The sequence below is a fragment of the Oikopleura dioica genome, chromosome XSR (genome assembly GCF_907165135.1).
Source record: "Oikopleura dioica chromosome XSR, OKI2018_I68_1.0, whole genome shotgun sequence".
NCBI lineage: Eukaryota > Metazoa > Chordata > Appendicularia > Copelata > Oikopleuridae > Oikopleura > Oikopleura dioica.
The window spans coordinates 9,773,072-9,791,409 of NC_137294.1; the positions used below are offsets into that span (position 1 = coordinate 9,773,072).

The following is an 18,338-nucleotide window of genomic DNA, read 5'->3' on the forward strand; positions in this document are numbered from 1 at the left end:
TTTTGGTTCGTTCCTCTGGTCTGAGCCGACGCCCTGGCGCGCCTTGGCCAATGGGCGGCCCGGTGCAAGCCTATATATATGATCTCAGAATGATGGTTTTGGCTCGTTTTCGTCGTCGTTTGATCGTTTTTTCGCCGCCGAGATCGTCCGCCCTGTTGGGCAGCCATCTGGCAAGAAGCAAACTCGAACCGGAATCGCAGTTCGGCCCGCGCGCGCCCAGTACCCATCACTCTCAGCCTTGGATGCCCCAGCGATGGAAAATTACCAAAGGTAAACACCTACGCACGCCAAGAAACAGCCACTTCTCACTACGTGACTTCTGTAGAATTATCCTCTTAGTCCAGCTCGTGACAATCCCTAATTAACGCAGAATTCGTAAAAGCCGAAAGATCTTGCCTTTTGATTTACCCCGATAAAATCAGCGTAAAATTGAGTCACTACGACTTGATGGAAAACAACTGAGCAGGATAATGATTTTTAAATTTGTAGCATTACGCGGCTAGACCGATTGCTTCTTTTACTTGAAAATGCCACTACACGTGTCACTCGAGTGGAAACCGCCAAGCAACTCGGCCAGGTTCAGAAGAAGCAGCCCCTCGAACTCAACAACTTACTGGCGAACATATCAAAGGGACCGGCTCCTTTGCATGTGCGTATATAACTTGCGTGTCTTTTTTGACTTGAAGCTAATAGAAGAGCCAAAAGTAGACATATCTTGGACATGCTGAGTGGGACACTAGAATTAATGCAGCAGACGCGATTGAGCAAATATTCTGTAATCTTCCGCCGAGTTTCGAAGACCTATGCGATAATCCCCTGAAAGACGAAATCATCAAACAAGAAAATGGAGAAAGACTGGATGTTCCTGTTTTGTTGAAGATGGAGACCTTCTCGTTGGAAGAAATCATCTCAAATGGAGTGCCACTTATGGCATGTTCAGAAGACGAGTTCGTCGACGATCTAGACCAGTTTAAATCGATGGGCTTTGATAGCAAAGAAGAGTATTTACGGGCAAAACGTTGTCGGATGGAAGAGAGATTGGGTTTAGGCAGCTTTCCGGGCCAGAGAGATATTCTCGGAGTCACTGACGAAGACTTGGATACCGGAAGCGAACCTCCATCAAAACGGCATAAAACTGTGAAAATGGAAGCACAAGTCAGCCTCAAAGCCCTTTACGACTCACCTCCTTCTGTCTTCGCATCGAAGTGGCCTCTCCAATGGTTTTACCTAAGAACGAGAAGCGCTCTTGCTAGTCAAATCTGGGGCCATAGACACGGAGCCACATGCGCTATTCGTGGCCTGTTGAAACAGTCGAAAGTAGGGTTCCGCACGATTCGAAAAAAGTTATCGCACAAAAATAAAATTCTGATGCACAAGGGTAAAATCTATACAGAAATTCAATGAGAATGGTCAAAGATCTCAAAAATTCACCGTTTTCCTGTATTTGGCACCAGTATTTTACATTTTTTTGAAATGGAGCGCGCTGATTGGCTGAAGTGCCAAAACGCCTCGAATCGTGCGGAACCCTAGTCGAAAGCTGTCTTTGCTTTTGTTTCTGAAGAAGAAAAACAAGAATGGCTGGTAGACATCGCTCTCCGTTTGGTGATTTTACTGTATCTTGACAGATTCGGTGACTTTGTTTCGGACTCAGTGGTCGCTCCTATCCGAGAGACTGCTTCACAGTCCCTTGGAATCGTTTGCCAGTTACTTCCAGCAGAAGTAGTACAACAAGTCGTTGAGTTGCTATCGTCACTTGTCAAATCTGGAGTCAGCGGAAAAGCGACGCTCGAAGAAGAAAGTGACATTTGGCCGATACGACATGGTGGTCTCCTTGGTCTTCGATGGGTATTTGCGATCGACTCAAAGCTGCTAGAATTCAACTTCAGTTACATGTATCAACTCTTTATGAGCGCCCTCGACGATTTTTCTGAAGACTGTCGGCAAGTAACGGCATTGATATTGACAGACTGTGCTGAATTCATCTGCCGAGAGCATATGCACAGGGCCATCGAGCTCGGTCGAATCGCCTGGAACAACATATTGAAAGGCGACGACTTAACTGTTTCAACTGCGAGTGCTGTGACCTTCTTGTCTGCGCTTATGAATCATGGAAGAGAAGAGCTCGTTTTCGGTTGCGTTGGAAATGATGCCGGCGTTGTACTTGCAGCCCTCCTTCCCCTTATCTTCCACAATCTTTCCACAGTTCGAGAAGCCACCCTGGAAAGTGTGATTGCAATGCTCGCCTACGAAAACGTCCAAAACATTGACATTGTTCTTCAAGACACATTGAACAGATGCTTCTTTACTGTCATATCCGAAAATCCAAAATCTAAGCTTTCACAAAGTGCCGTGCAAATTTGGGCGCGCGCAGTTGCTGCCGGAAGTCCAGACCTTCTAATGGAAATTATTGATGCTACTCTTGACTTGTGGATAGCGCTGACAACGACAAGAGATGGACGACCTATCGACTCGAAGTTAATCTCAATTCTGAAAGAACAAGCACTCACTGATGAAATTATCTATCTAGGCGGAAAAGAAGATATTGATATTTCTGCAGAGACTCGTTATACGCTCTGTTACATGGTTTCCGAAATATTCTTAAAAATGAATGGCGCACTAGATGATAAATTGATGAATCTAATTACCCAATCGGAAAATGGATACACTCGACTCTTTGCCGCCGAGATATTATTTTTGATGGTACGAAAGGGACGGCGGATTGACCCCTTCCTCCCTGTCGTTTTCGACCTTCTCAACAGTACTCCAGTATTTCTAGGAAATGGTTAAACTTTGAAAACATAGAAGAGTTCATTTATAAATTTTAGTTTTAATTGCCGTCAATCGTAAACGATACAATTAGAACCATTGCAGAGCTCAAAGGACCTCTCACTGCATTACAGATATCATCTCGAAAGCTTGGTCTGTCAATCGGCCGCGACCTTCATGGAGACCTAATCTCGCCTTACGATGCCTTGGAAATGGGATCAGAAATATTTAACCCAAGTGAAGACCAAAAATATGGATTGACGAAATCACTGGGTCAGTTCACCAAATAGAAACTGTCAAACAACATCTTCACTCGGCTCTAAATGCTTTCGCGGGCTCAACCCTGCTTCTAAACGAATACATTCCAGGAACGAAGCTAAATCCTATTGTCAAACCGTTGTTGGAAAGTGTACGAAACTGCTCAAATAAGTTTACACGTGAAATCCTAGCAACCGCCTTCTGTAGCTTGATAGGTAAGTTTTAGACCAGGAGGGTTCTTCACAAAAAAATAATTAAGAAACTGCAAAAAAATTCGCGCCGAACTTTACGCCCAAGCTTTTGAAATCGCTCATTAAAAATTGCATTACCGACCATTCTTGTAAGTCTATTTAATCCTATGGTCATGACTCATGATGTGTTACTTTTAGTCCTGCCGTTGCTTTCTTCCCCTAGCTCAATTTTCTCCGCAGATGATATAGAATACTTTCGTCTCTGTGGCAGCGCCGCGCAATTCTCCTCCAACAATATAATTCTAAGCTATTACACTAACCTTAGAGACTCTGTAAAACAAAGCAAGAAGGAAAAAAAGAAAGCTCTCAGTGCAAAAGACGGCCGCGAACGTACTGCTCTTACCTATCGGCGGCTCTCGGCTTCCCACATTTTGACCTCGTTCATCTTGCGCTATCGTCATGAACTGCCTGAACAACTCCCGCTCCTATGGGAGCAATTATCTTCACTGCCATTCCCCGTCGACAATGATCAACTTCCGATTTCATTCATTGAACAACTTTACCTCGTTGTGAACATTGGTAAGATACATTCGAAAAATAATAATAATTTGCCTTCTTCAGGACCCGAGTGTTTCCGCATTCCAGAATTATCAACGACCATGATGAAGATGTTAAAATCTTCGATCCCTCTCGCTTCTTATCGAAATTTCGTTCTTAGATATCTTGTCAGTCTTTTCATTGGGAAAAGCTGTACCATTGCTCCTGTGACTATAATTCACGAAATCTTCGACTCGATTACAAACATGTTGGAAAGTACAAACGAGTTCTCTCAGAAAGGTGCAATAGAAATACTCGCCCAAATTGTTATTTCTCTTGGTGACCAAATTCTTCCCTTCACGACGATCTTTATGGTACCGGTACTGAAAGTAATGTCGACGCAAGATTTTTACGTTCGCCAAGTTGCTTCAAGTATTTTCGCGAAACTCCTCAAAGCTATGCCCCTTGATTCTGGCTCCAAAGATTTGGAAGAAGGACTCACAAAATTGCTTAAAACAAAAAGAGAAGAAAGCCTATCATTTCTAAGTCAACTCTTCGATCAGTCCAAAGCTGAAGACTACAGAATACCGATCCCTTTCGCCGCTAAGCTACGACCTTATCAGCAAGACGGCGTAAATTGGTTAATGTTTCTCAATAAGTACGGACTCAATGGAATCCTATCCGACGAGATGGGTCTTGGCAAGACTCTCCAGACAATTTTGACAGTCGCTTCTGATCATTATCGATGTCAAGAAAATGGCGAGCGCGACGTCAAATCTATTATCATTTCTCCTCCTTCTGTAACTGGTCACTGGTATGACGAGACCCAAAAATTTGTTCCTGAAAGTCTATCAATGATCCACTACCATGGAAATGGCACGGAACGTAAGAGGCTGCGTGAAATCTTCATGTCACCTAGCAATCATTTCAATGTTGTCGTGGCTAGCTATGAAGTAGTCCGCAACGATATCGATTTTTTCAATAAGTACACGTGGAACTATTGCGTTCTTGATGAAGGTCACGTCATCCGCAACACGAAAACGAAAGTTTCTCAAAGCATACGCTCTCTGAGAGCGAAACATCGTCTAATGCTCACTGGAACGCCCATACAAAACACCGTGACTGAACTCTGGTCTCTTTTTGACTTCCTCATGCCAGGTTTCCTTGGAACAGAAAAAGAATTTAACACTGTTTATGGTCGCCCAATATTAAACTCACGCGACCCAAGATGCAAAAATCCGGAAGCTGGTCTTCTCGCACTTCAAGCTCTGCACAGACAATGCCTACCTTTTATGCTCCGAAGAGTCAAGTCGGATGTTCTCAAGGATCTCCCTCCCAAAATTATTCAAGACTTCTATTGCGAACTGAGTCCCCTTCAAAAACGCCTTTACGAAGAGTTCACTCGCTCAAAACTAAAAAAACGCATCGAGCAAGTCATTGACGACGATCGCAAAGATACATCAGAGAGAGCTGGCCATATCTTCCAGGTATTTTCTTATTTACACTCGTAAGAAAAAAACACTGTTTAGGCTATTCAATACCTTCAAAAACTTTGCAATCATCCTGCTCTTGTCCTTACGCCGGCCCATCCAGATTACTATAACATTTTGAGCGACCTTGACAAGAATCGAAGCAGCCTTCGTGACATTGAGAATGCTCCAAAGATCAAAGCGCTGAAACAGCTGCTGACAGAGTGTGGCATTGGCCAACGCGAAGACTCCGTCGTTTCTGAGCACAGGTGAGCGCAGCATGGGGGCACTCATCGCATGCGGAAAAACATTCATTGAAAAGAGTCTTTGATTTTTAAAAAGCTAAATCACCATTCTAGAGCGCTCATCTTCTGCCAGCACAAATCAATGCTCGATATAATTGCGCGAGACCTTTTCGAACATGAAATGCCTTTAGTCTCCTTCTCACGGCTCGACGGCTCTGTTCCAGCTGGAGCACGACATGGCATTGTCTCGCGATTCAACCGAGATCCTACCATAGGTAAGTCCCTCATTATTAATTCACTAAGAAAATGCTCGATTTTCACACCCAAGTGGATACCTAGGGTCCCCACCCTGACTGCTTACGCGTTGCCTCTCTAATTCGAAATTATAGATGTACTGCTCTTGACAACGAAAGTCGGTGGCCTCGGACTTAACTTGACGGGTGCCGACGTTGTCATTTTCGTTGAGCACGATTGGAATCCCCAAATGGACCTTCAGGTAAGTTTTAATTAGGTCCTATTTGCATAAATAAAATTTTATCAAGGCGATGGATCGTGCGCACAGAATCGGACAAAAAAAGACAGTCAACGTCTATCGCTTGATTACTAGAAACACCGTCGAGGAAAAGATAATGGGTCTGCAAAAATTCAAGCTCAATATTGCTAACTCGTTGGTATCTGGGGATAACTCCAGCATGAGTACAATGGATACTCACCAGCTTCTAGATATGTTCAACTTTGAGTAAGACACCTTAGAATCGGTAAAAAATAACCACGCATTGTAGCAAATCCACCGCCAACCAGCAAAAGCAAAAAGAAGGAAAATCGAAATCAATTCAGTCGCTTGTAGATGAGCTTGGAGAACTTTGGGATGGCGAGGCATATGACTCCGAGTACGAAATAAACCAGTTCCTTCAAAAGCTCAACCAATGAAAGTTCAGTTATTCAAGAATTCAAAGTTTAATTAATAAATCATTTACTCTACGGAATCTGAGATGCTATTTCTGAAATTGATCCATCAATTCCAATTTGTGCGACTCAATTGGTGAAGCAAGTTTTACTCAAGGGTTGGCTCACGCCTCTTGAGAAGAGTAGTCATCAGGGAGAAGCGGCCGGTCGGTGTGCTTGGCTATCGATTGTCATTGAACGCTGTCGATACATCAATGCTTAGCATTGCCCATATTACACACTGGTCAAAGTGGTCCACCCCGGGAGAATTTGCCAAGACAAATATCAAGAGCGAACGTCAAAAAATCTAGCAATTGCATCGAGGGCGGCATATTTCTCTAGAGGATTCAGTATACGGTACTTTGTCGAGTGTCTTGCGAGCGTAATTATATTACAGGTCCAATTTGGACAGAGCGCTTGCAATCAGCACGGCTAATTTCTCTTCCTGGCTGATTACGCAGTCCAGACTCTCCTTGATCGCACCTTGATCTCTCGTAAAGTTGTATCTAGCTTTGATGTTGCTCGAATATCGGCGTGAGCTCTCATCACGAACATGCTCCAGTGGCACGGCTGTAATCAATAATGGATATTCTTTAATTTTATTATTCGGACTACTTTTATTATTTATCTTCAGGCCCTGAACCTCATCAATATTTCTGCAGATGATTAAAGTGAATAATTTGCCCGTGTCTGAGAAATAATATATCTTCAGATAAAAACAGTGGTACTTTTTTCCATGAACAACACAAAAAATGGATAAATAATTAGCAGACTAACTCTACCATTATTTTTTTCTCAAACTTCAGATATATTGAAATATTGCTCGCAATATTTTAAGTCCGAATTCCATGCTGGACTTACAACCAGTATAGTACTGGCATTATCGTGAAGATATGTACTTTTGTAACCACTGGTGTTTCCCGATTTGAAAAAAAAATTGAAAATTGCCCTAATTAGGATGGAAAAATTTGCTTCACAAAACGCTTTATCCGATTCTTTTCGCAAAAGCTAACTTTCATATTCCATTTTTGCTATGCTCATGCGGTAGCCACTGCCGACGACAGTTGCGACAATGCTCTGTTTGTTCCAATTCCTTCGGGGCATCAATTATTCAATAGCCGACTTAATACGCCCAATTGTATATTTTACGTTTCAAGAGTTTTAACTTTCTTTTAACTTCGGAAATCATCGCTAACAACTGAATCCTATATTATTCAACACCCGATAAGGTCAAGCAATTTCAGTGTCTTCTTCGTTTCTTTGACTTTACCTTTCATGTTTCTCAAAATGATTTTCAAAATTTGGGGAGTGTGTTGACGAGATGGCTACTTCATTATTAAAAGACTACGCCCTCGATTAATGTTCATTACTTGATCATTAAAGAAAGCCCATGGCAAGTGTGGACAAGTAAGGAATGGTTGTACTGCTGTCTTAAGTCTGAATAGCTTCGGTATCGAGCGGAATAGATCGCCTGAGCTCCTAAGTACATAATTACGGAGAGTCTGCTTCTTCCATCTGGCAAGCGAATCCGATTCGCTTTCAATGATCTGGTGAGAGTCGACGGCGCACGGGAGCGCCCACAGCGAGCGCCCCGGCAGCGCCTGCAGCTCGCAACCGACTGCACAGCCTCCGACAACATAATTAAATTGAAATCAAGCAGCCTTGTGCGCAAAGAGAGGCAGCCAGAGCATCAAATATTTAAAGAGCTTCTTTTAGCGCTAGAATTCGCTATCACGACCGAGGATTTTGAAGAACCAGTGGCTAGCGGAGATTATAGCGCCATCTAGATAGCCTGCGCCTGCAGCGAGAAGCTGAAAGCAGCCGAGAGAAGACTCCGGACAGAAGAACCTTCGGACTCAATAATTTAATCCTTCCCAGAGCAACAATTATTTACGAGAGACGAAATTATTAATCGACAATAAGAGAGAGATTGAAGATTTCCTCAGCCATCCGGTGATAGTATCCGGCAGTCGACTTCGACAACTTGGTGCAAGACCGTATGCTTACGGAAATCCACCCGGTAGCTAGCCAGGTTTCTGAGATGGAAAACGAACAAGAGTTTGCCACTCCTACCACGCCTAGCTCAGAAATCGAACACAAATATGTCCCTACACAACCACTGACTCCAATCACTAGCCATAACATCAATTCCTCTATCATTTCTGCTGCCGCATCTGCATCAGCAATCGATAGAAAACCTCCAATTACGACGGTAGCCACGGGCCACGTTTCTGTGAGTACTATTAGTTTTAATTTCTATGTAGATAGTTTGATTTATTTATTTACAAATAATTAAAGGCTTTCCAGAGCAACCTATTCGCTGGAGTAACTGGCTTTGATGAGACGTTCTTTTCGGCATCCAGTGCAAAACAAGAATATACTTCTTCCTTGTCTACCCCCATGGAAGTGAAACCGTCTGTAAGCTTCAAGCCAGAAACGTCGACATATTATCCGATGAACTCATCGATGGTCCATTCCCACCACTTATCCTCGCCTAGTGTTGTTGTTCCACAGGTATTTAAGAGACGAATTAATAATTGATAGTGTTTCCAAAAGTTAACTTATTTCTCACTTGATTGACCTTATTTTTCAGCTATCATCTTACGCTGTTAGCCTTGGAGCAGAGGGAACAGAAAGCTTAATTGCCGATGGACAAGCGTATCCAACAATCGGATATGGGATGGGTCTAAACGAAGCCATGTACATTTCAGCGCCAAGTCACAGTCAAAACGGACTCATGAACTCAGGGCTCGCGCAAAACTCAATGATGGCGCACTACAGCGGTCTCGGAACAAATCAAATTCACGGGTTAGTATGCACCTCATTATCGATACAAATTTACAACATCCGCTTGATGATAAATTAATTCATTACGAAATTTTAAAATTAACAATTTAGTATCTTTGTTTAGCATTGAACATTTTTAATTTAATTTAGTGGTAATAGTACACACATGCCTTCGGCCTCGGCGGAGTACGATACCGACCCACGCGAGTTGGAAGCATTTGCGGAACGATTCAAACAACGTCGTATCAAGCTCGGTGTCACTCAAGCAGACGTCGGTCAAGCTCTGGGAAAATTGAAAATACCAGGAGTCGGCAGCCTCAGCCAGAGTACCATATGCCGCTTCGAGTCGCTCACTCTTTCGCACAACAATATGGTTGCGCTCAAGCCTATACTCCAGGTAATGTTCAGTGTCTTGTCACAAATTCGAATGCATTTTGCGCGTGTAGAGGGTAACTGCGATCTCAGCGTGAGAGCAGAAGTTTCGCTTGAAGAAGATCAAGAACTGCCGCCGCGGGTAGTCCCAAGAGGAATATCGCGACAGACCAAATCTAATATTTTGACAAAAGCGTGACGAGCAAATTTCAATACTTTGTCAATCAGTCCCTCGGTTACGGCGCACATGTCGAATTAACCACTGTATTGCAAAATCTAACAGTAAGCTTAGGCTTGGCTAGAAAGAGCCGAAAACGCGGCAAAGGCCAAAAAAGAAGCTGATGGCTACACAGGAAACGAAAAGAAGCGGAAACGAACATCAATCGCTGCACCAGAAAAACGATCCTTAGAAGCTTACTTCACAGTTCAACCAAGGTTGATTCTTCCATTTTGTCTCTATTAAAACATGTCTTTAGGCCTAGCTCGGAGAAAATCGCAGCAATCGCCGAAAAACTTGATCTGAAAAAGAATGTTGTCCGGGTTTGGTTTTGCAATCAGCGGCAAAAGCAGAAGAGGATGAAGTTCTCGGCGTACAACCAAACCGCCCAAAGTGAATAGTCGGTACGATTGTCTTTGAAACTCATTTCTAACGTGACTTCAGCTAATTACTTCAACAACAAACGCCAATATTCCAAACTGAAAGTTCGGCGGAAACGCCATTACCGACCCTACTCCTTATTGTGCAAGGACAACAAGTCCACAACTGTATATAAACTTGGCGCGGACGATCATCGAGTAGTTCTCTATTATCTTCAAAAACCCACCGCAAAATTACTACAAGCCAGTACGAACACTAGCGATTGAGCAATCAAGAACACAACTTTCTTCACCCATCTAGAAGTACTATGACCGAAACAAAAACCAAAACCATTGTGGTGCTCCTCATGAAACCAAACTGTTATTTACACTGTTTAATAATTTATCTTTGCGCTTTAATTTAAGAAATAAAACATGACGAAACAATTCATTCAGTGACATCATTTTTCTTCGTAAACGATTTCGCATAGCCCATATAAAATTGCGGAGAGCTATCAATTATAAATAGGCCCATGATGCGCACAGATAAGTGTGTATAATCGTGTTTAAGAACTTATCAATAACCATTGGTTAACGAGGTAATTGCAATTGAGTGGCGTGCAATGGTGGCAGCCCTGTCTGACATGGCTAATATGGGGTAATTTACAGGCTGTTCCCAGCGGGAGGGGAAGTCCTTCTCTCGCCTATGGCTAAAGAGTATCAACGGGCACGAGTGGCAGGCAGCTGCATAATTTTGCGCTTCGGCTAATTCTGTTTCCGGCAATCTGGAAACAAATTGCACCATCAATCGATCGCTTGTAATTTCCCTAAAATACAGTAACACCATTGATTGGGCATTACTGTAGTAGTTTCCAGCACTGAGTGAGCTACATGCGATGGCAAGCTACGAGTCGCATGATCGAGCGCCGGCTATAGATTCTGCCCGGCCGTGCCAGTCGACGGATAAATTATTCAAGTTGCATTGTGCGCCCGATCAATGCGTCCATTACGATGAAAAATGACAGACTCACTTGTCAACGCTGCTTTTCACCATTAATCTGCTAATCTCCGCTAATTCATTCTGTGCTGTGCCTCGAAGTGTGTAATTATGACCCATCTCCAGAGCTAAGAAACTCCGTTTATAAACAAATCCATCACGAATATCAAGAATGAGCCCTTTTCAACCACTTATGAGTGCTGAACTTGTGTCGAGCAAATACTTGCGACCTTTAAAATCGAGTTGAATTCGATCGACGAAGTACCCCTGAGGGCCCCGCACGGTCGGCTAATTGGCAGTCCCGTGAGACTTTGCATCAAAGCAAAGTTATTTATTCGGGCTGTAACTAATGCACTGCGTCGTTTTTTTTCTCCGGGGCAGTGCTACCTCTGAAACAAGTCAGACAAGACATCGTTATGGTGTCGTAATTAGGCGGGCGAAAGTTAGATGTCGAGGAGGATGAAAGCTACGCCCGCCGCTGGCATTAGCCAGATGGCGGCCGTCGACACTCTTAGAGGCAGGTGCACCGCGTCCCTCGACTTGGTATAGATCGATTCACGAAGTAGCAGGGCTTGTACGACGCAGCAAAACAGAAATTGGCAAGGGAAAGCTCTCTAGCACTGCGGTCCGCAGCGCTCAAATCGGTCGGTAAGATCATCAATTATTCCTGAGCTCGCCTCTAGAAAAGGCGGGTCTACTCTCTTTCGTGCTCGACGTCCTGGCACTCACTCTACGATGCGACTAAGGTTGTTTTGCGCCCGGGGCTCCTGTGCGAGGGCTAAATTATTAAGCTCGACCTTCTTATGAATGTTGAATGTCGGAAGTACGGCTACTGTTTACCCATTGACGCTCGCTACGCGCCCTCACTTCGATTATCTTATCTTTTTTTTTCAAAATCTTCGTCTATGATTTCATTTCTCTTTTTTGATTTCGGAATCGAATCTCTGTGAGGTGTTTGTCAATCTCCAGGAGTCGGAGATATATGTTTATAAAATATGCATTTGTTAACCCAATTTAAAAGAAAATTGGCGCAAAATTCGCGACGCTCGGTGCCCTAAGGGCGGTGCCCAACTGTTGACGGCGTTGTTATGCGGCCTGAACTGTCGGGTGGTGTAGTCTTAACTAGGTCTAATAAATTATCCCATTCATATTATTTATAAGCAGACTACGAAATAAGCGTTCATCAAATATGAAAACAGCTCAACTCCAAGCAAACTTCATTAAACGAACTTCATTAAAACGAGCTTGGCGATGCGAGCATCTTTCTGGCGATACCCTCCTATATAAATCTTTGATCCCAATATTCAACAAGCCCAAATCGACTCACTTGCTTACCACTGTAAACGTACCGCCTCACATAACAGTTGTTTGAGTTTTGTTTTCAATAGCTACTATTTTTTAGCGTGTAAGCGACTAGAGAAACATATCTTTCTCAAGTGATAACTTTAGTAATTCATTCGTAACTCTGCCCAAATTATCATTTAAAAAATGTGTTGCAATAATTTAAAATAATAACGGCTTGTACTACAAGACTTGTAGACGAGTCTAGCTGCCCTAGAAACCTGGCGCGGATTTTGAAGGGTTTTCTCGGCAGTGAAAATCTCTTTGGTATCGGGAACTCTTTTTCATTTCGATATAATGGTTGAAAATTGAAGATGTAAACGACGCTAGGAGAATTATTTAACAACCAGAATTCAATACTAATAAATAACCAAACTCATAAATTAGAAAAACCAAACCAGAGCCGCACCAAAGAATAACTCCCTCATTTCCATTCATCACTTCGCCCGTAGTAAAACTCACGCTGCCAATATCAAATAAACACTTTTTCAATTTCAAACTTTCAACAAAACAGTTTTTATTGAAAAATTAAATTTTCCGGGAAATTTTCTCGATCGTATTCTCTTTTTTTCTGTGTTACTTTTGGAATCGTAGAGCGGGAAGTTCTTTATTCTTTCAGTCGAATCCGGCTTTGATGGACAAGTTACCCTGTAAAATATTCAATTTATCCTTATTCTTTATGCATGTGATAAATACCTGAGCCAGTTTTGTGAGACCATATTATACGTCGTTTGATTGCAATCGGTTTGGATCTACAAAATGATACTCGGAATATTTTATCTTTACAATTATACTTACGGAGGACGGATATATCTTTCTTGGTTGACTGTGTCCAAAACATTAAAAGATGAGATGGAAGCCTTCGCTTCTATTTCCGTTTTGGGGGCGGAATGAACACTTTTGACAGCATATTTGAAGTCGTTAGAGATCAATTGTTGCTCATTCTTTCGATTTGGGTGATTCGGATGGAGATAGAATCTATTCTCAGGATTCCATTTTTGTTGTCGTAAATCTGGGAGTCGACTGACTCCATGAGCGTTCTCATAATCGCACTTCTCATAACTGCGGTCTTCAACTTCATAGGCGGAAGACTCGGATCTGCTTTTCAGAAGATTCTGAGCCTCTTGAATTTCATTCTTGTCATTTTTCATCGACGAATAGCTTGCTTCTGGGTATAACGTTTCTTCTTGCGTCTCTGCCGCCTCTCTGTAATGACGGTCTGTAGATTTCGGGTGGAGAATCCAATGGAAATTGTGGTTCATCAAGTCAATGATAATTTATACAAACTCCTTGAACATTGGTCTCTCTTTCCTGAACGATCGTAACTCGAAGAGTTATAGTAGTTTCTCCTGTTGTACGTATTCTCGGTAGAATTAATTAACGAGACGAGTGGTCTTTGGACTTCTAATGGAATTCCATAGAACCGTCCGTAGCATTCCATCATGATATCTGAGAAGTTGCTCAGAAACTCTTTGTCAGAAATCCTGTTGTATCCAAATCTCCTGATGAGAGGCCTTAGGGGTTCACCAACAACTTCTTCATACTTTCTCTCAACTAGTGCCTCATCAGCTCCGTTTTTCTCTGTGAGCAAAAGGGCTCGCAAAGATTGACGAAGATCTTCCTCTGTTTCCGCCATAGTTTTTTAGTATGCCATTCGTGCAGACTCTGCAGTGTAGAGTCTGCCTTCTCAAAATAAGCCTCGAGAGTGATTTTCGCGTCGGATCGAGAACGAAAGAAATACTTTTTGAGTACATTTGATTAGTCAAGAAAGTCCTGCTGCCGTGCAAGCAACGCGCGACGAAAATATGAAAAAGGAACTAAGTTGAATTTTGTTCAAAGCTCATTCGTTATGCTTTAACGGTTATAGATTGATGATGATCTCTAGAACTTTGTTGTTTTGAAGGCAGGGTTGTCTCCCACACCGCACGAACACTGACATAAATACGCCGAAAGACCGAGGCAGTCCACTACTCACAAACATCAAACTTTGTGAACAACCAATAATGTCTGGACGAGGAGCAGGAGGCAAAGGTCTTGGCAAGGGCGGCGCCAAGCGTCACCGCAAGATCATGCGAGACAACATCCAGGGCATCACCAAGCCCGCCATCCGACGACTTGCTCGACGAGGTGGTGTCAAGCGCATCTCCGGACTGATCTACGAGGAGACCCGAGGTGTCCTCAAGGTTTTCCTCAACAACGTGATCCGCGACTCCGTCACTTACACCGAGCACGCCAAGCGCAAGACCGTCACCGCTCTCGACGTCGTCTACGCGCTCAAGCGACAGGGCCGAACCCTCTACGGATTCGGTGGATAAATCATCCTTTCCTGCTTTCGCAAAAACCGGCCCTTTTAAGGGCCACAAATCACAACATCCGAAAAAAATTGCACACTAAGTCTCTCAGGGAACAACATAAATTCTCCTGGAAAGGCTTGTGATATTGACGATATAGCCTGAGTCAGACTCAGACCATCCGCGATGAATGATCCTCGTTGTCATCGAAAAAATGCTCGATCGCTGTCTTTCAAATATCGGGAACTGCTTTTCGTCAATAACTTCGCATTAGTAGTCTGTGTGGTTGCTGTTTCGCGAAATTCAGCTGAGGCCTTTGTTTCACATCCTTCTGAGTCAGACGTGGTTGGGCATCGCTGCGTTCGAATTCAAATGCTTTTACTACGTTTTTTTTGAAAGGTGTTTACCAAAGGCTCGACCCGCTTTAAATGATGTAAATTGACCTTATCCGCTATTCAGAGTAATTCCTACTGCACAGGTATACCTTGTGATAGTTGCCCCTTTAGTATTAGAAATAAAATCCTCTTCAAATAAAAAAGCGTAACTTGTCGCGGCCCAGACAAAAGAGGCATTTGCGAGTGAAAACTAAACTAAGATTAGCTCGAGTTCAAGTTGCTAGAAGGCCCATTTCGCACATTTTACAACCGTGATCTGGCCCGGGGCCAGTGCCTGCTGAGCAAAGTCTCAGAAATGAGTCACGAGACGAGTAGTATTCTTTTGGACGTTCACACGTGTTTTTGAACCCCTTCGCGTTCAACTTGTCCGATTTTAATGTCTTTATAATAACTGCCCCATTCTAGAGATCGGTGAAGAAAAGAAAACGTTCCATCAGCTGATTTTCAGGTATATTTATGAACTGAAAGTAAAAATAAGTTTTTGCGAATCGAGATCAGTCTATCCCTAGAAGGCCCTTCTCAAATAAATAGTTTGTTTTATGAGTTATATATAATATACGAGAATGGTATTTTTCATAAAAAATATCAATCATAGATTTTGTATCCAGTGAAGTCGGATGCGCTAAGCAGGGAAGATTTTGTGCACACCGAAAAGAGTGTATTTACGAATGTTGGAGAATTATTCATAGATGGGGCCATAACATTGACAGAGGCAACTAAGACTGAGCGATTTCTAATCACTGACAGTGTAAAAATTTACGAGTTAACGGAAAAAGAAAGGCACGAGTGTAATGTTCGATTCAGACATGGGAAACAACCGGTGGAAGTAGTAACAAGCCTTATCGTGGAAGTCACAACGATCAGAGAAGACAGGGCTCCGGGCAAGAACTGATCAAGTTAAAGACGTTTCAGGTGAGATGAACTCATCAAATATAGCTCAGATGAGAACAGAAATGAAAAACAGCTAGCCCTTCTGTTTGTTCTGAAAGTTTAAAAAAGGTACGCCCGGTAAAAGCAAAATTCTAATTCTGCACAATTTTCATGTCTCGCTTCTCTTTTTGAAGAAAAGTTTCGAGAACGACTGTTTTTTTTAGCTTCAGTCACTTTTCTTTTTTCAAAAATATAACTCAAATACAGAGAATGACAGTAAACACTTTCAACGAAATCGAAATCTTTGATGGGTAGGTTTTGTTAGGGTTTAGGTTAGGGTTAGGGTGAAAATGGTTTAATTGAGCTAATGGTTCTAGGAATGTTAATGAAGTTCATTCACGAAAAATGTGGCATTGGCTCTAAATGACTCATTTTTATCATTTTACTCTGAGTAATTAGATTTTTTATATTATTTTAAGATAAAGCCATAAAGTGAATTTCCAAGCTTTTTGTTCAGAATTTTGCACCAAAAGACGTCGGAAACGTTAACATTTGAGGGGAGAAGTTAACTCTCCCTCGTGAATTTATAGAGCATGAGAGACGTCCCTTCTTACTGTAGTGTGACGCGTCTCATGGCGAAGTAAACTGAATATTTCATTTCAGAGTGGCTGATTCCAGTATGGAGAGAGACGAGAATCTGGAATATACCCTTCTGGAAGGCCAGCGTAGCAACAACTTCAGTCACAGTCTCCGCAGCTTCCAGACGAGAAAAGTGAGTTGCCATCAAGTTTGATAAGGAGTAGTGTTCCTCTACCCAAGACTAATCGGTCGCATATTTGTAGACGTTCAGATTAAGGAATTACTCACAAAACAGATTAATAGCAATAAGTAAGAGAAATGAGAGATTCTGAATTGAACGAAAAAAATGTAAATTTCCCTCCCTCGTAAACTTAAAGAGAATGTTTAGGGATGGAAGCAAAAACTGGGCTACTGCGTTTTCTCAATTCTAGTGCTTATTTGTATGCTTACTGTTACATCTGTGATCTTGCATAAAACAGGACAACCAAAGACCGCGGAGGCGAGTGTGAAGAAATTTCTTCCTGACATAGAAATCGACGTCTCTACCTCAACCAACAGTTCCTCAAAATTCAACACGACTAGTATTTACAATAATGAGACCACAGTATCTACCACTACAACGACGACGGTCTGGCGTGTGCCAGAAGGCACCGATGTGGAGACGATACTCAACAACAAATGGGTACTTTGACACATTCGCTTCCAGAAGAGTGATATTTTCTTTCAGCGACAATACGATGGAATTAATATCGCAGAGTATCTCAAAGTAGAAGGTGGCGATCCCTTCTATCGAAGTATGGCAGAAAGAAGCGAACCGTTACTTAGCTTCCAGCGCAAGGGACCTGGCGAATACACTCAATCTTTCAAAGTTTTCTTTGTGACCAAAAAGTACCCGCTCGATTTCAACAAAGAATACGCTCACGAAGATGGAATCGGTACAAAGTGTTTATCTACTGCTGAAATTGTTGGTGGTAAGAATGGGTAGAATACTTCGTCCTCCAAAAACGAATTAAGATACGATCTCCATCCGAACTCTGGGTGGTAAGAAAGGACCAGTCGTCACTACTTATAGTTTGAAAGATCACAATGATTTATGGATCGTCCAGGATATGATTGAAGAGGTTTGACTTCAGATTTAAATAAATTGTAAAATTTCTCGCTTCAGAAAATTACGAATTCGAGAATCTATAAACGGGAGAACTCATGAAAAAATGCAACGTCGATTCGATGCGTATTCTTTGCACCAGCGTCAACTGCCTTAGACAAAAAAAAACGTCAAAAAATCAAAACAAAAAATCAATTTTCATTTATCACCTCAAATGCCTGTTTATGTTTTCTTTATCATCGCTATATAATATTCGCAGAAGTTCTACAAAACCGTGATGTACTGACTTATGCTCTTGTACCCTTCTCAAGCTCACTGAATAAAAGTTCACTTAATAAAACGATAAACATAACGTTCTCTTTCTTATTGTGGAAGAGTGCCGTTTCAGTGGGAGTTATTCGGGCCGCGCTTAATATAAATTTATATAAGGTCGAATAGCAAGAAGGGAAAGCCTTTGGCTCCGGTGAGAATATATCGACACTTTGATTAGCTTTAAACAATGAATCCAAATTGCAAGCACGAAGTTACTTTCATTATTGAGTGCCTTATGCTGCCAACTCTTCCAATAAAATTAACGTCAACTGGCGAGCTCGATGTGTGCATAATACTTACCC

At 42.3% G+C, this 18,338-nt stretch overlaps 4 protein-coding genes across 9 annotated transcripts; all 4 read left to right on the plus strand.

Moving 5' to 3' along the window:
• Positions 1–108: 108 nt before the first annotated feature.
• On the plus strand, positions 109–6,452 carry LOC145709229 (TATA-binding protein-associated factor 172-like). Its single transcript, XM_081786907.1, has 15 exons — positions 109–270; positions 490–649; positions 709–1,370; positions 1,417–1,453; positions 1,531–2,782; positions 2,872–2,959; positions 3,010–3,239; positions 3,284–3,364; positions 3,414–3,794; positions 3,837–5,239; positions 5,282–5,490; positions 5,581–5,741; positions 5,856–5,962; positions 6,009–6,205; positions 6,249–6,452. Exons 1-15 carry the CDS (start codon positions 254–256, stop codon positions 6,394–6,396), a joined length of 5,133 nt encoding a protein of 1,710 aa, XP_081643033.1. The 5' UTR covers positions 109–253; the 3' UTR covers positions 6,397–6,452.
• A 1,575-nt stretch (positions 6,453–8,027) lies between these two features.
• LOC145707890 (brain-specific homeobox/POU domain protein 3-like) lies at positions 8,028–10,582 on the plus strand. Of its 3 annotated transcripts, none has more exons than XM_081785477.1 (7): positions 8,028–8,644; positions 8,710–8,925; positions 9,005–9,219; positions 9,349–9,595; positions 9,863–10,005; positions 10,047–10,191; positions 10,232–10,582. In XM_081785477.1, exons 1-6 carry the CDS (start codon positions 8,411–8,413, stop codon positions 10,186–10,188), a joined length of 1,197 nt encoding a protein of 398 aa, XP_081641603.1. In that variant the 5' UTR covers positions 8,028–8,410; the 3' UTR covers positions 10,189–10,191; positions 10,232–10,582. The 3 variants fall into 3 exon arrangements, with proteins under 3 accessions (XP_081641603.1, XP_081641602.1, XP_081641604.1); XM_081785476.1 differs by having other exon boundaries at positions 10,047–10,187; XM_081785478.1 differs by having other exon boundaries at positions 9,358–9,595; positions 10,047–10,187.
• A 3,905-nt stretch (positions 10,583–14,487) lies between these two features.
• On the plus strand, positions 14,488–14,799 carry LOC145706893 (histone H4-like). Its single transcript, XM_081784352.1, has one exon. The coding sequence runs from the start codon at positions 14,488–14,490 to the stop codon at positions 14,797–14,799; it is 312 nt and encodes a 103-aa protein (XP_081640478.1).
• A 412-nt stretch (positions 14,800–15,211) lies between these two features.
• On the plus strand, positions 15,212–18,076 carry LOC145707704 (uncharacterized). Of its 4 annotated transcripts, XM_081785268.1 has the most exons (8): positions 15,212–15,253; positions 15,576–15,618; positions 15,975–16,082; positions 16,704–16,812; positions 17,008–17,301; positions 17,347–17,590; positions 17,634–17,740; positions 17,785–18,076. In XM_081785268.1, the coding sequence occupies exons 4-8, from the start codon at positions 16,720–16,722 to the stop codon at positions 17,824–17,826; spliced, it is 780 nt and encodes a 259-aa protein (XP_081641394.1). In that variant the 5' UTR covers positions 15,212–15,253; positions 15,576–15,618; positions 15,975–16,082; positions 16,704–16,719; the 3' UTR covers positions 17,827–18,076. The 4 variants fall into 4 exon arrangements, with proteins under 4 accessions (XP_081641394.1, XP_081641395.1, XP_081641393.1 ...); XM_081785269.1 differs by lacking the exon at positions 15,212–15,253 and having other exon boundaries at positions 15,513–15,618; positions 15,975–16,169; XM_081785267.1 differs by lacking the exon at positions 15,212–15,253 and having other exon boundaries at positions 15,513–15,618.
• The last annotated feature ends 262 nt before the right edge of the window (positions 18,077–18,338 follow it).

What these genes read in the sequence shown, in the direction of transcription:
- LOC145706893 (XM_081784352.1), top strand. Translation starts at nt 14,488, where the DNA reads ATGTCTGGACGAGGAGCAGGAGGCAAAGGTCTTGGCAAGGGCGGCGCC.
- LOC145709229 (XM_081786907.1), top strand. An exon ending in TCCGTCGTTTCTGAGCACAG is followed by an intron (nt 5,491 to 5,580) that starts GTGAGCGCAGCA and finishes TCACCATTCTAG; the next exon opens with AGCGCTCATCTTCTGCCAGC. An exon ending in CTAGATATGTTCAACTTTGA is followed by an intron (nt 6,206 to 6,248) that starts GTAAGACACCTT and finishes CACGCATTGTAG; the next exon opens with CAAATCCACCGCCAACCAGC.
- LOC145707890 (XM_081785476.1), top strand. Translation starts at nt 8,411, where the DNA reads ATGCTTACGGAAATCCACCCGGTAGCTAGCCAGGTTTCTGAGATGGAA. An exon ending in GGAACAAATCAAATTCACGG is followed by an intron (nt 9,220 to 9,348) that starts GTTAGTATGCAC and finishes AATTTAATTTAG; the next exon opens with TGGTAATAGTACACACATGC. An exon ending in TACTTCACAGTTCAACCAAG is followed by an intron (nt 10,006 to 10,046) that starts GTTGATTCTTCC and finishes ACATGTCTTTAG; the next exon opens with GCCTAGCTCGGAGAAAATCG.
- LOC145707704 (XM_081785266.1), top strand. Translation starts at nt 16,311, where the DNA reads ATGACAGTAAACACTTTCAACGAAATCGAAATCTTTGATGG. An exon ending in CGATACTCAACAACAAATGG is followed by an intron (nt 17,302 to 17,346) that starts GTACTTTGACAC and finishes ATTTTCTTTCAG; the next exon opens with CGACAATACGATGGAATTAA. An exon ending in TCCAGGATATGATTGAAGAG is followed by an intron (nt 17,741 to 17,784) that starts GTTTGACTTCAG and finishes TTCTCGCTTCAG; the next exon opens with AAAATTACGAATTCGAGAAT.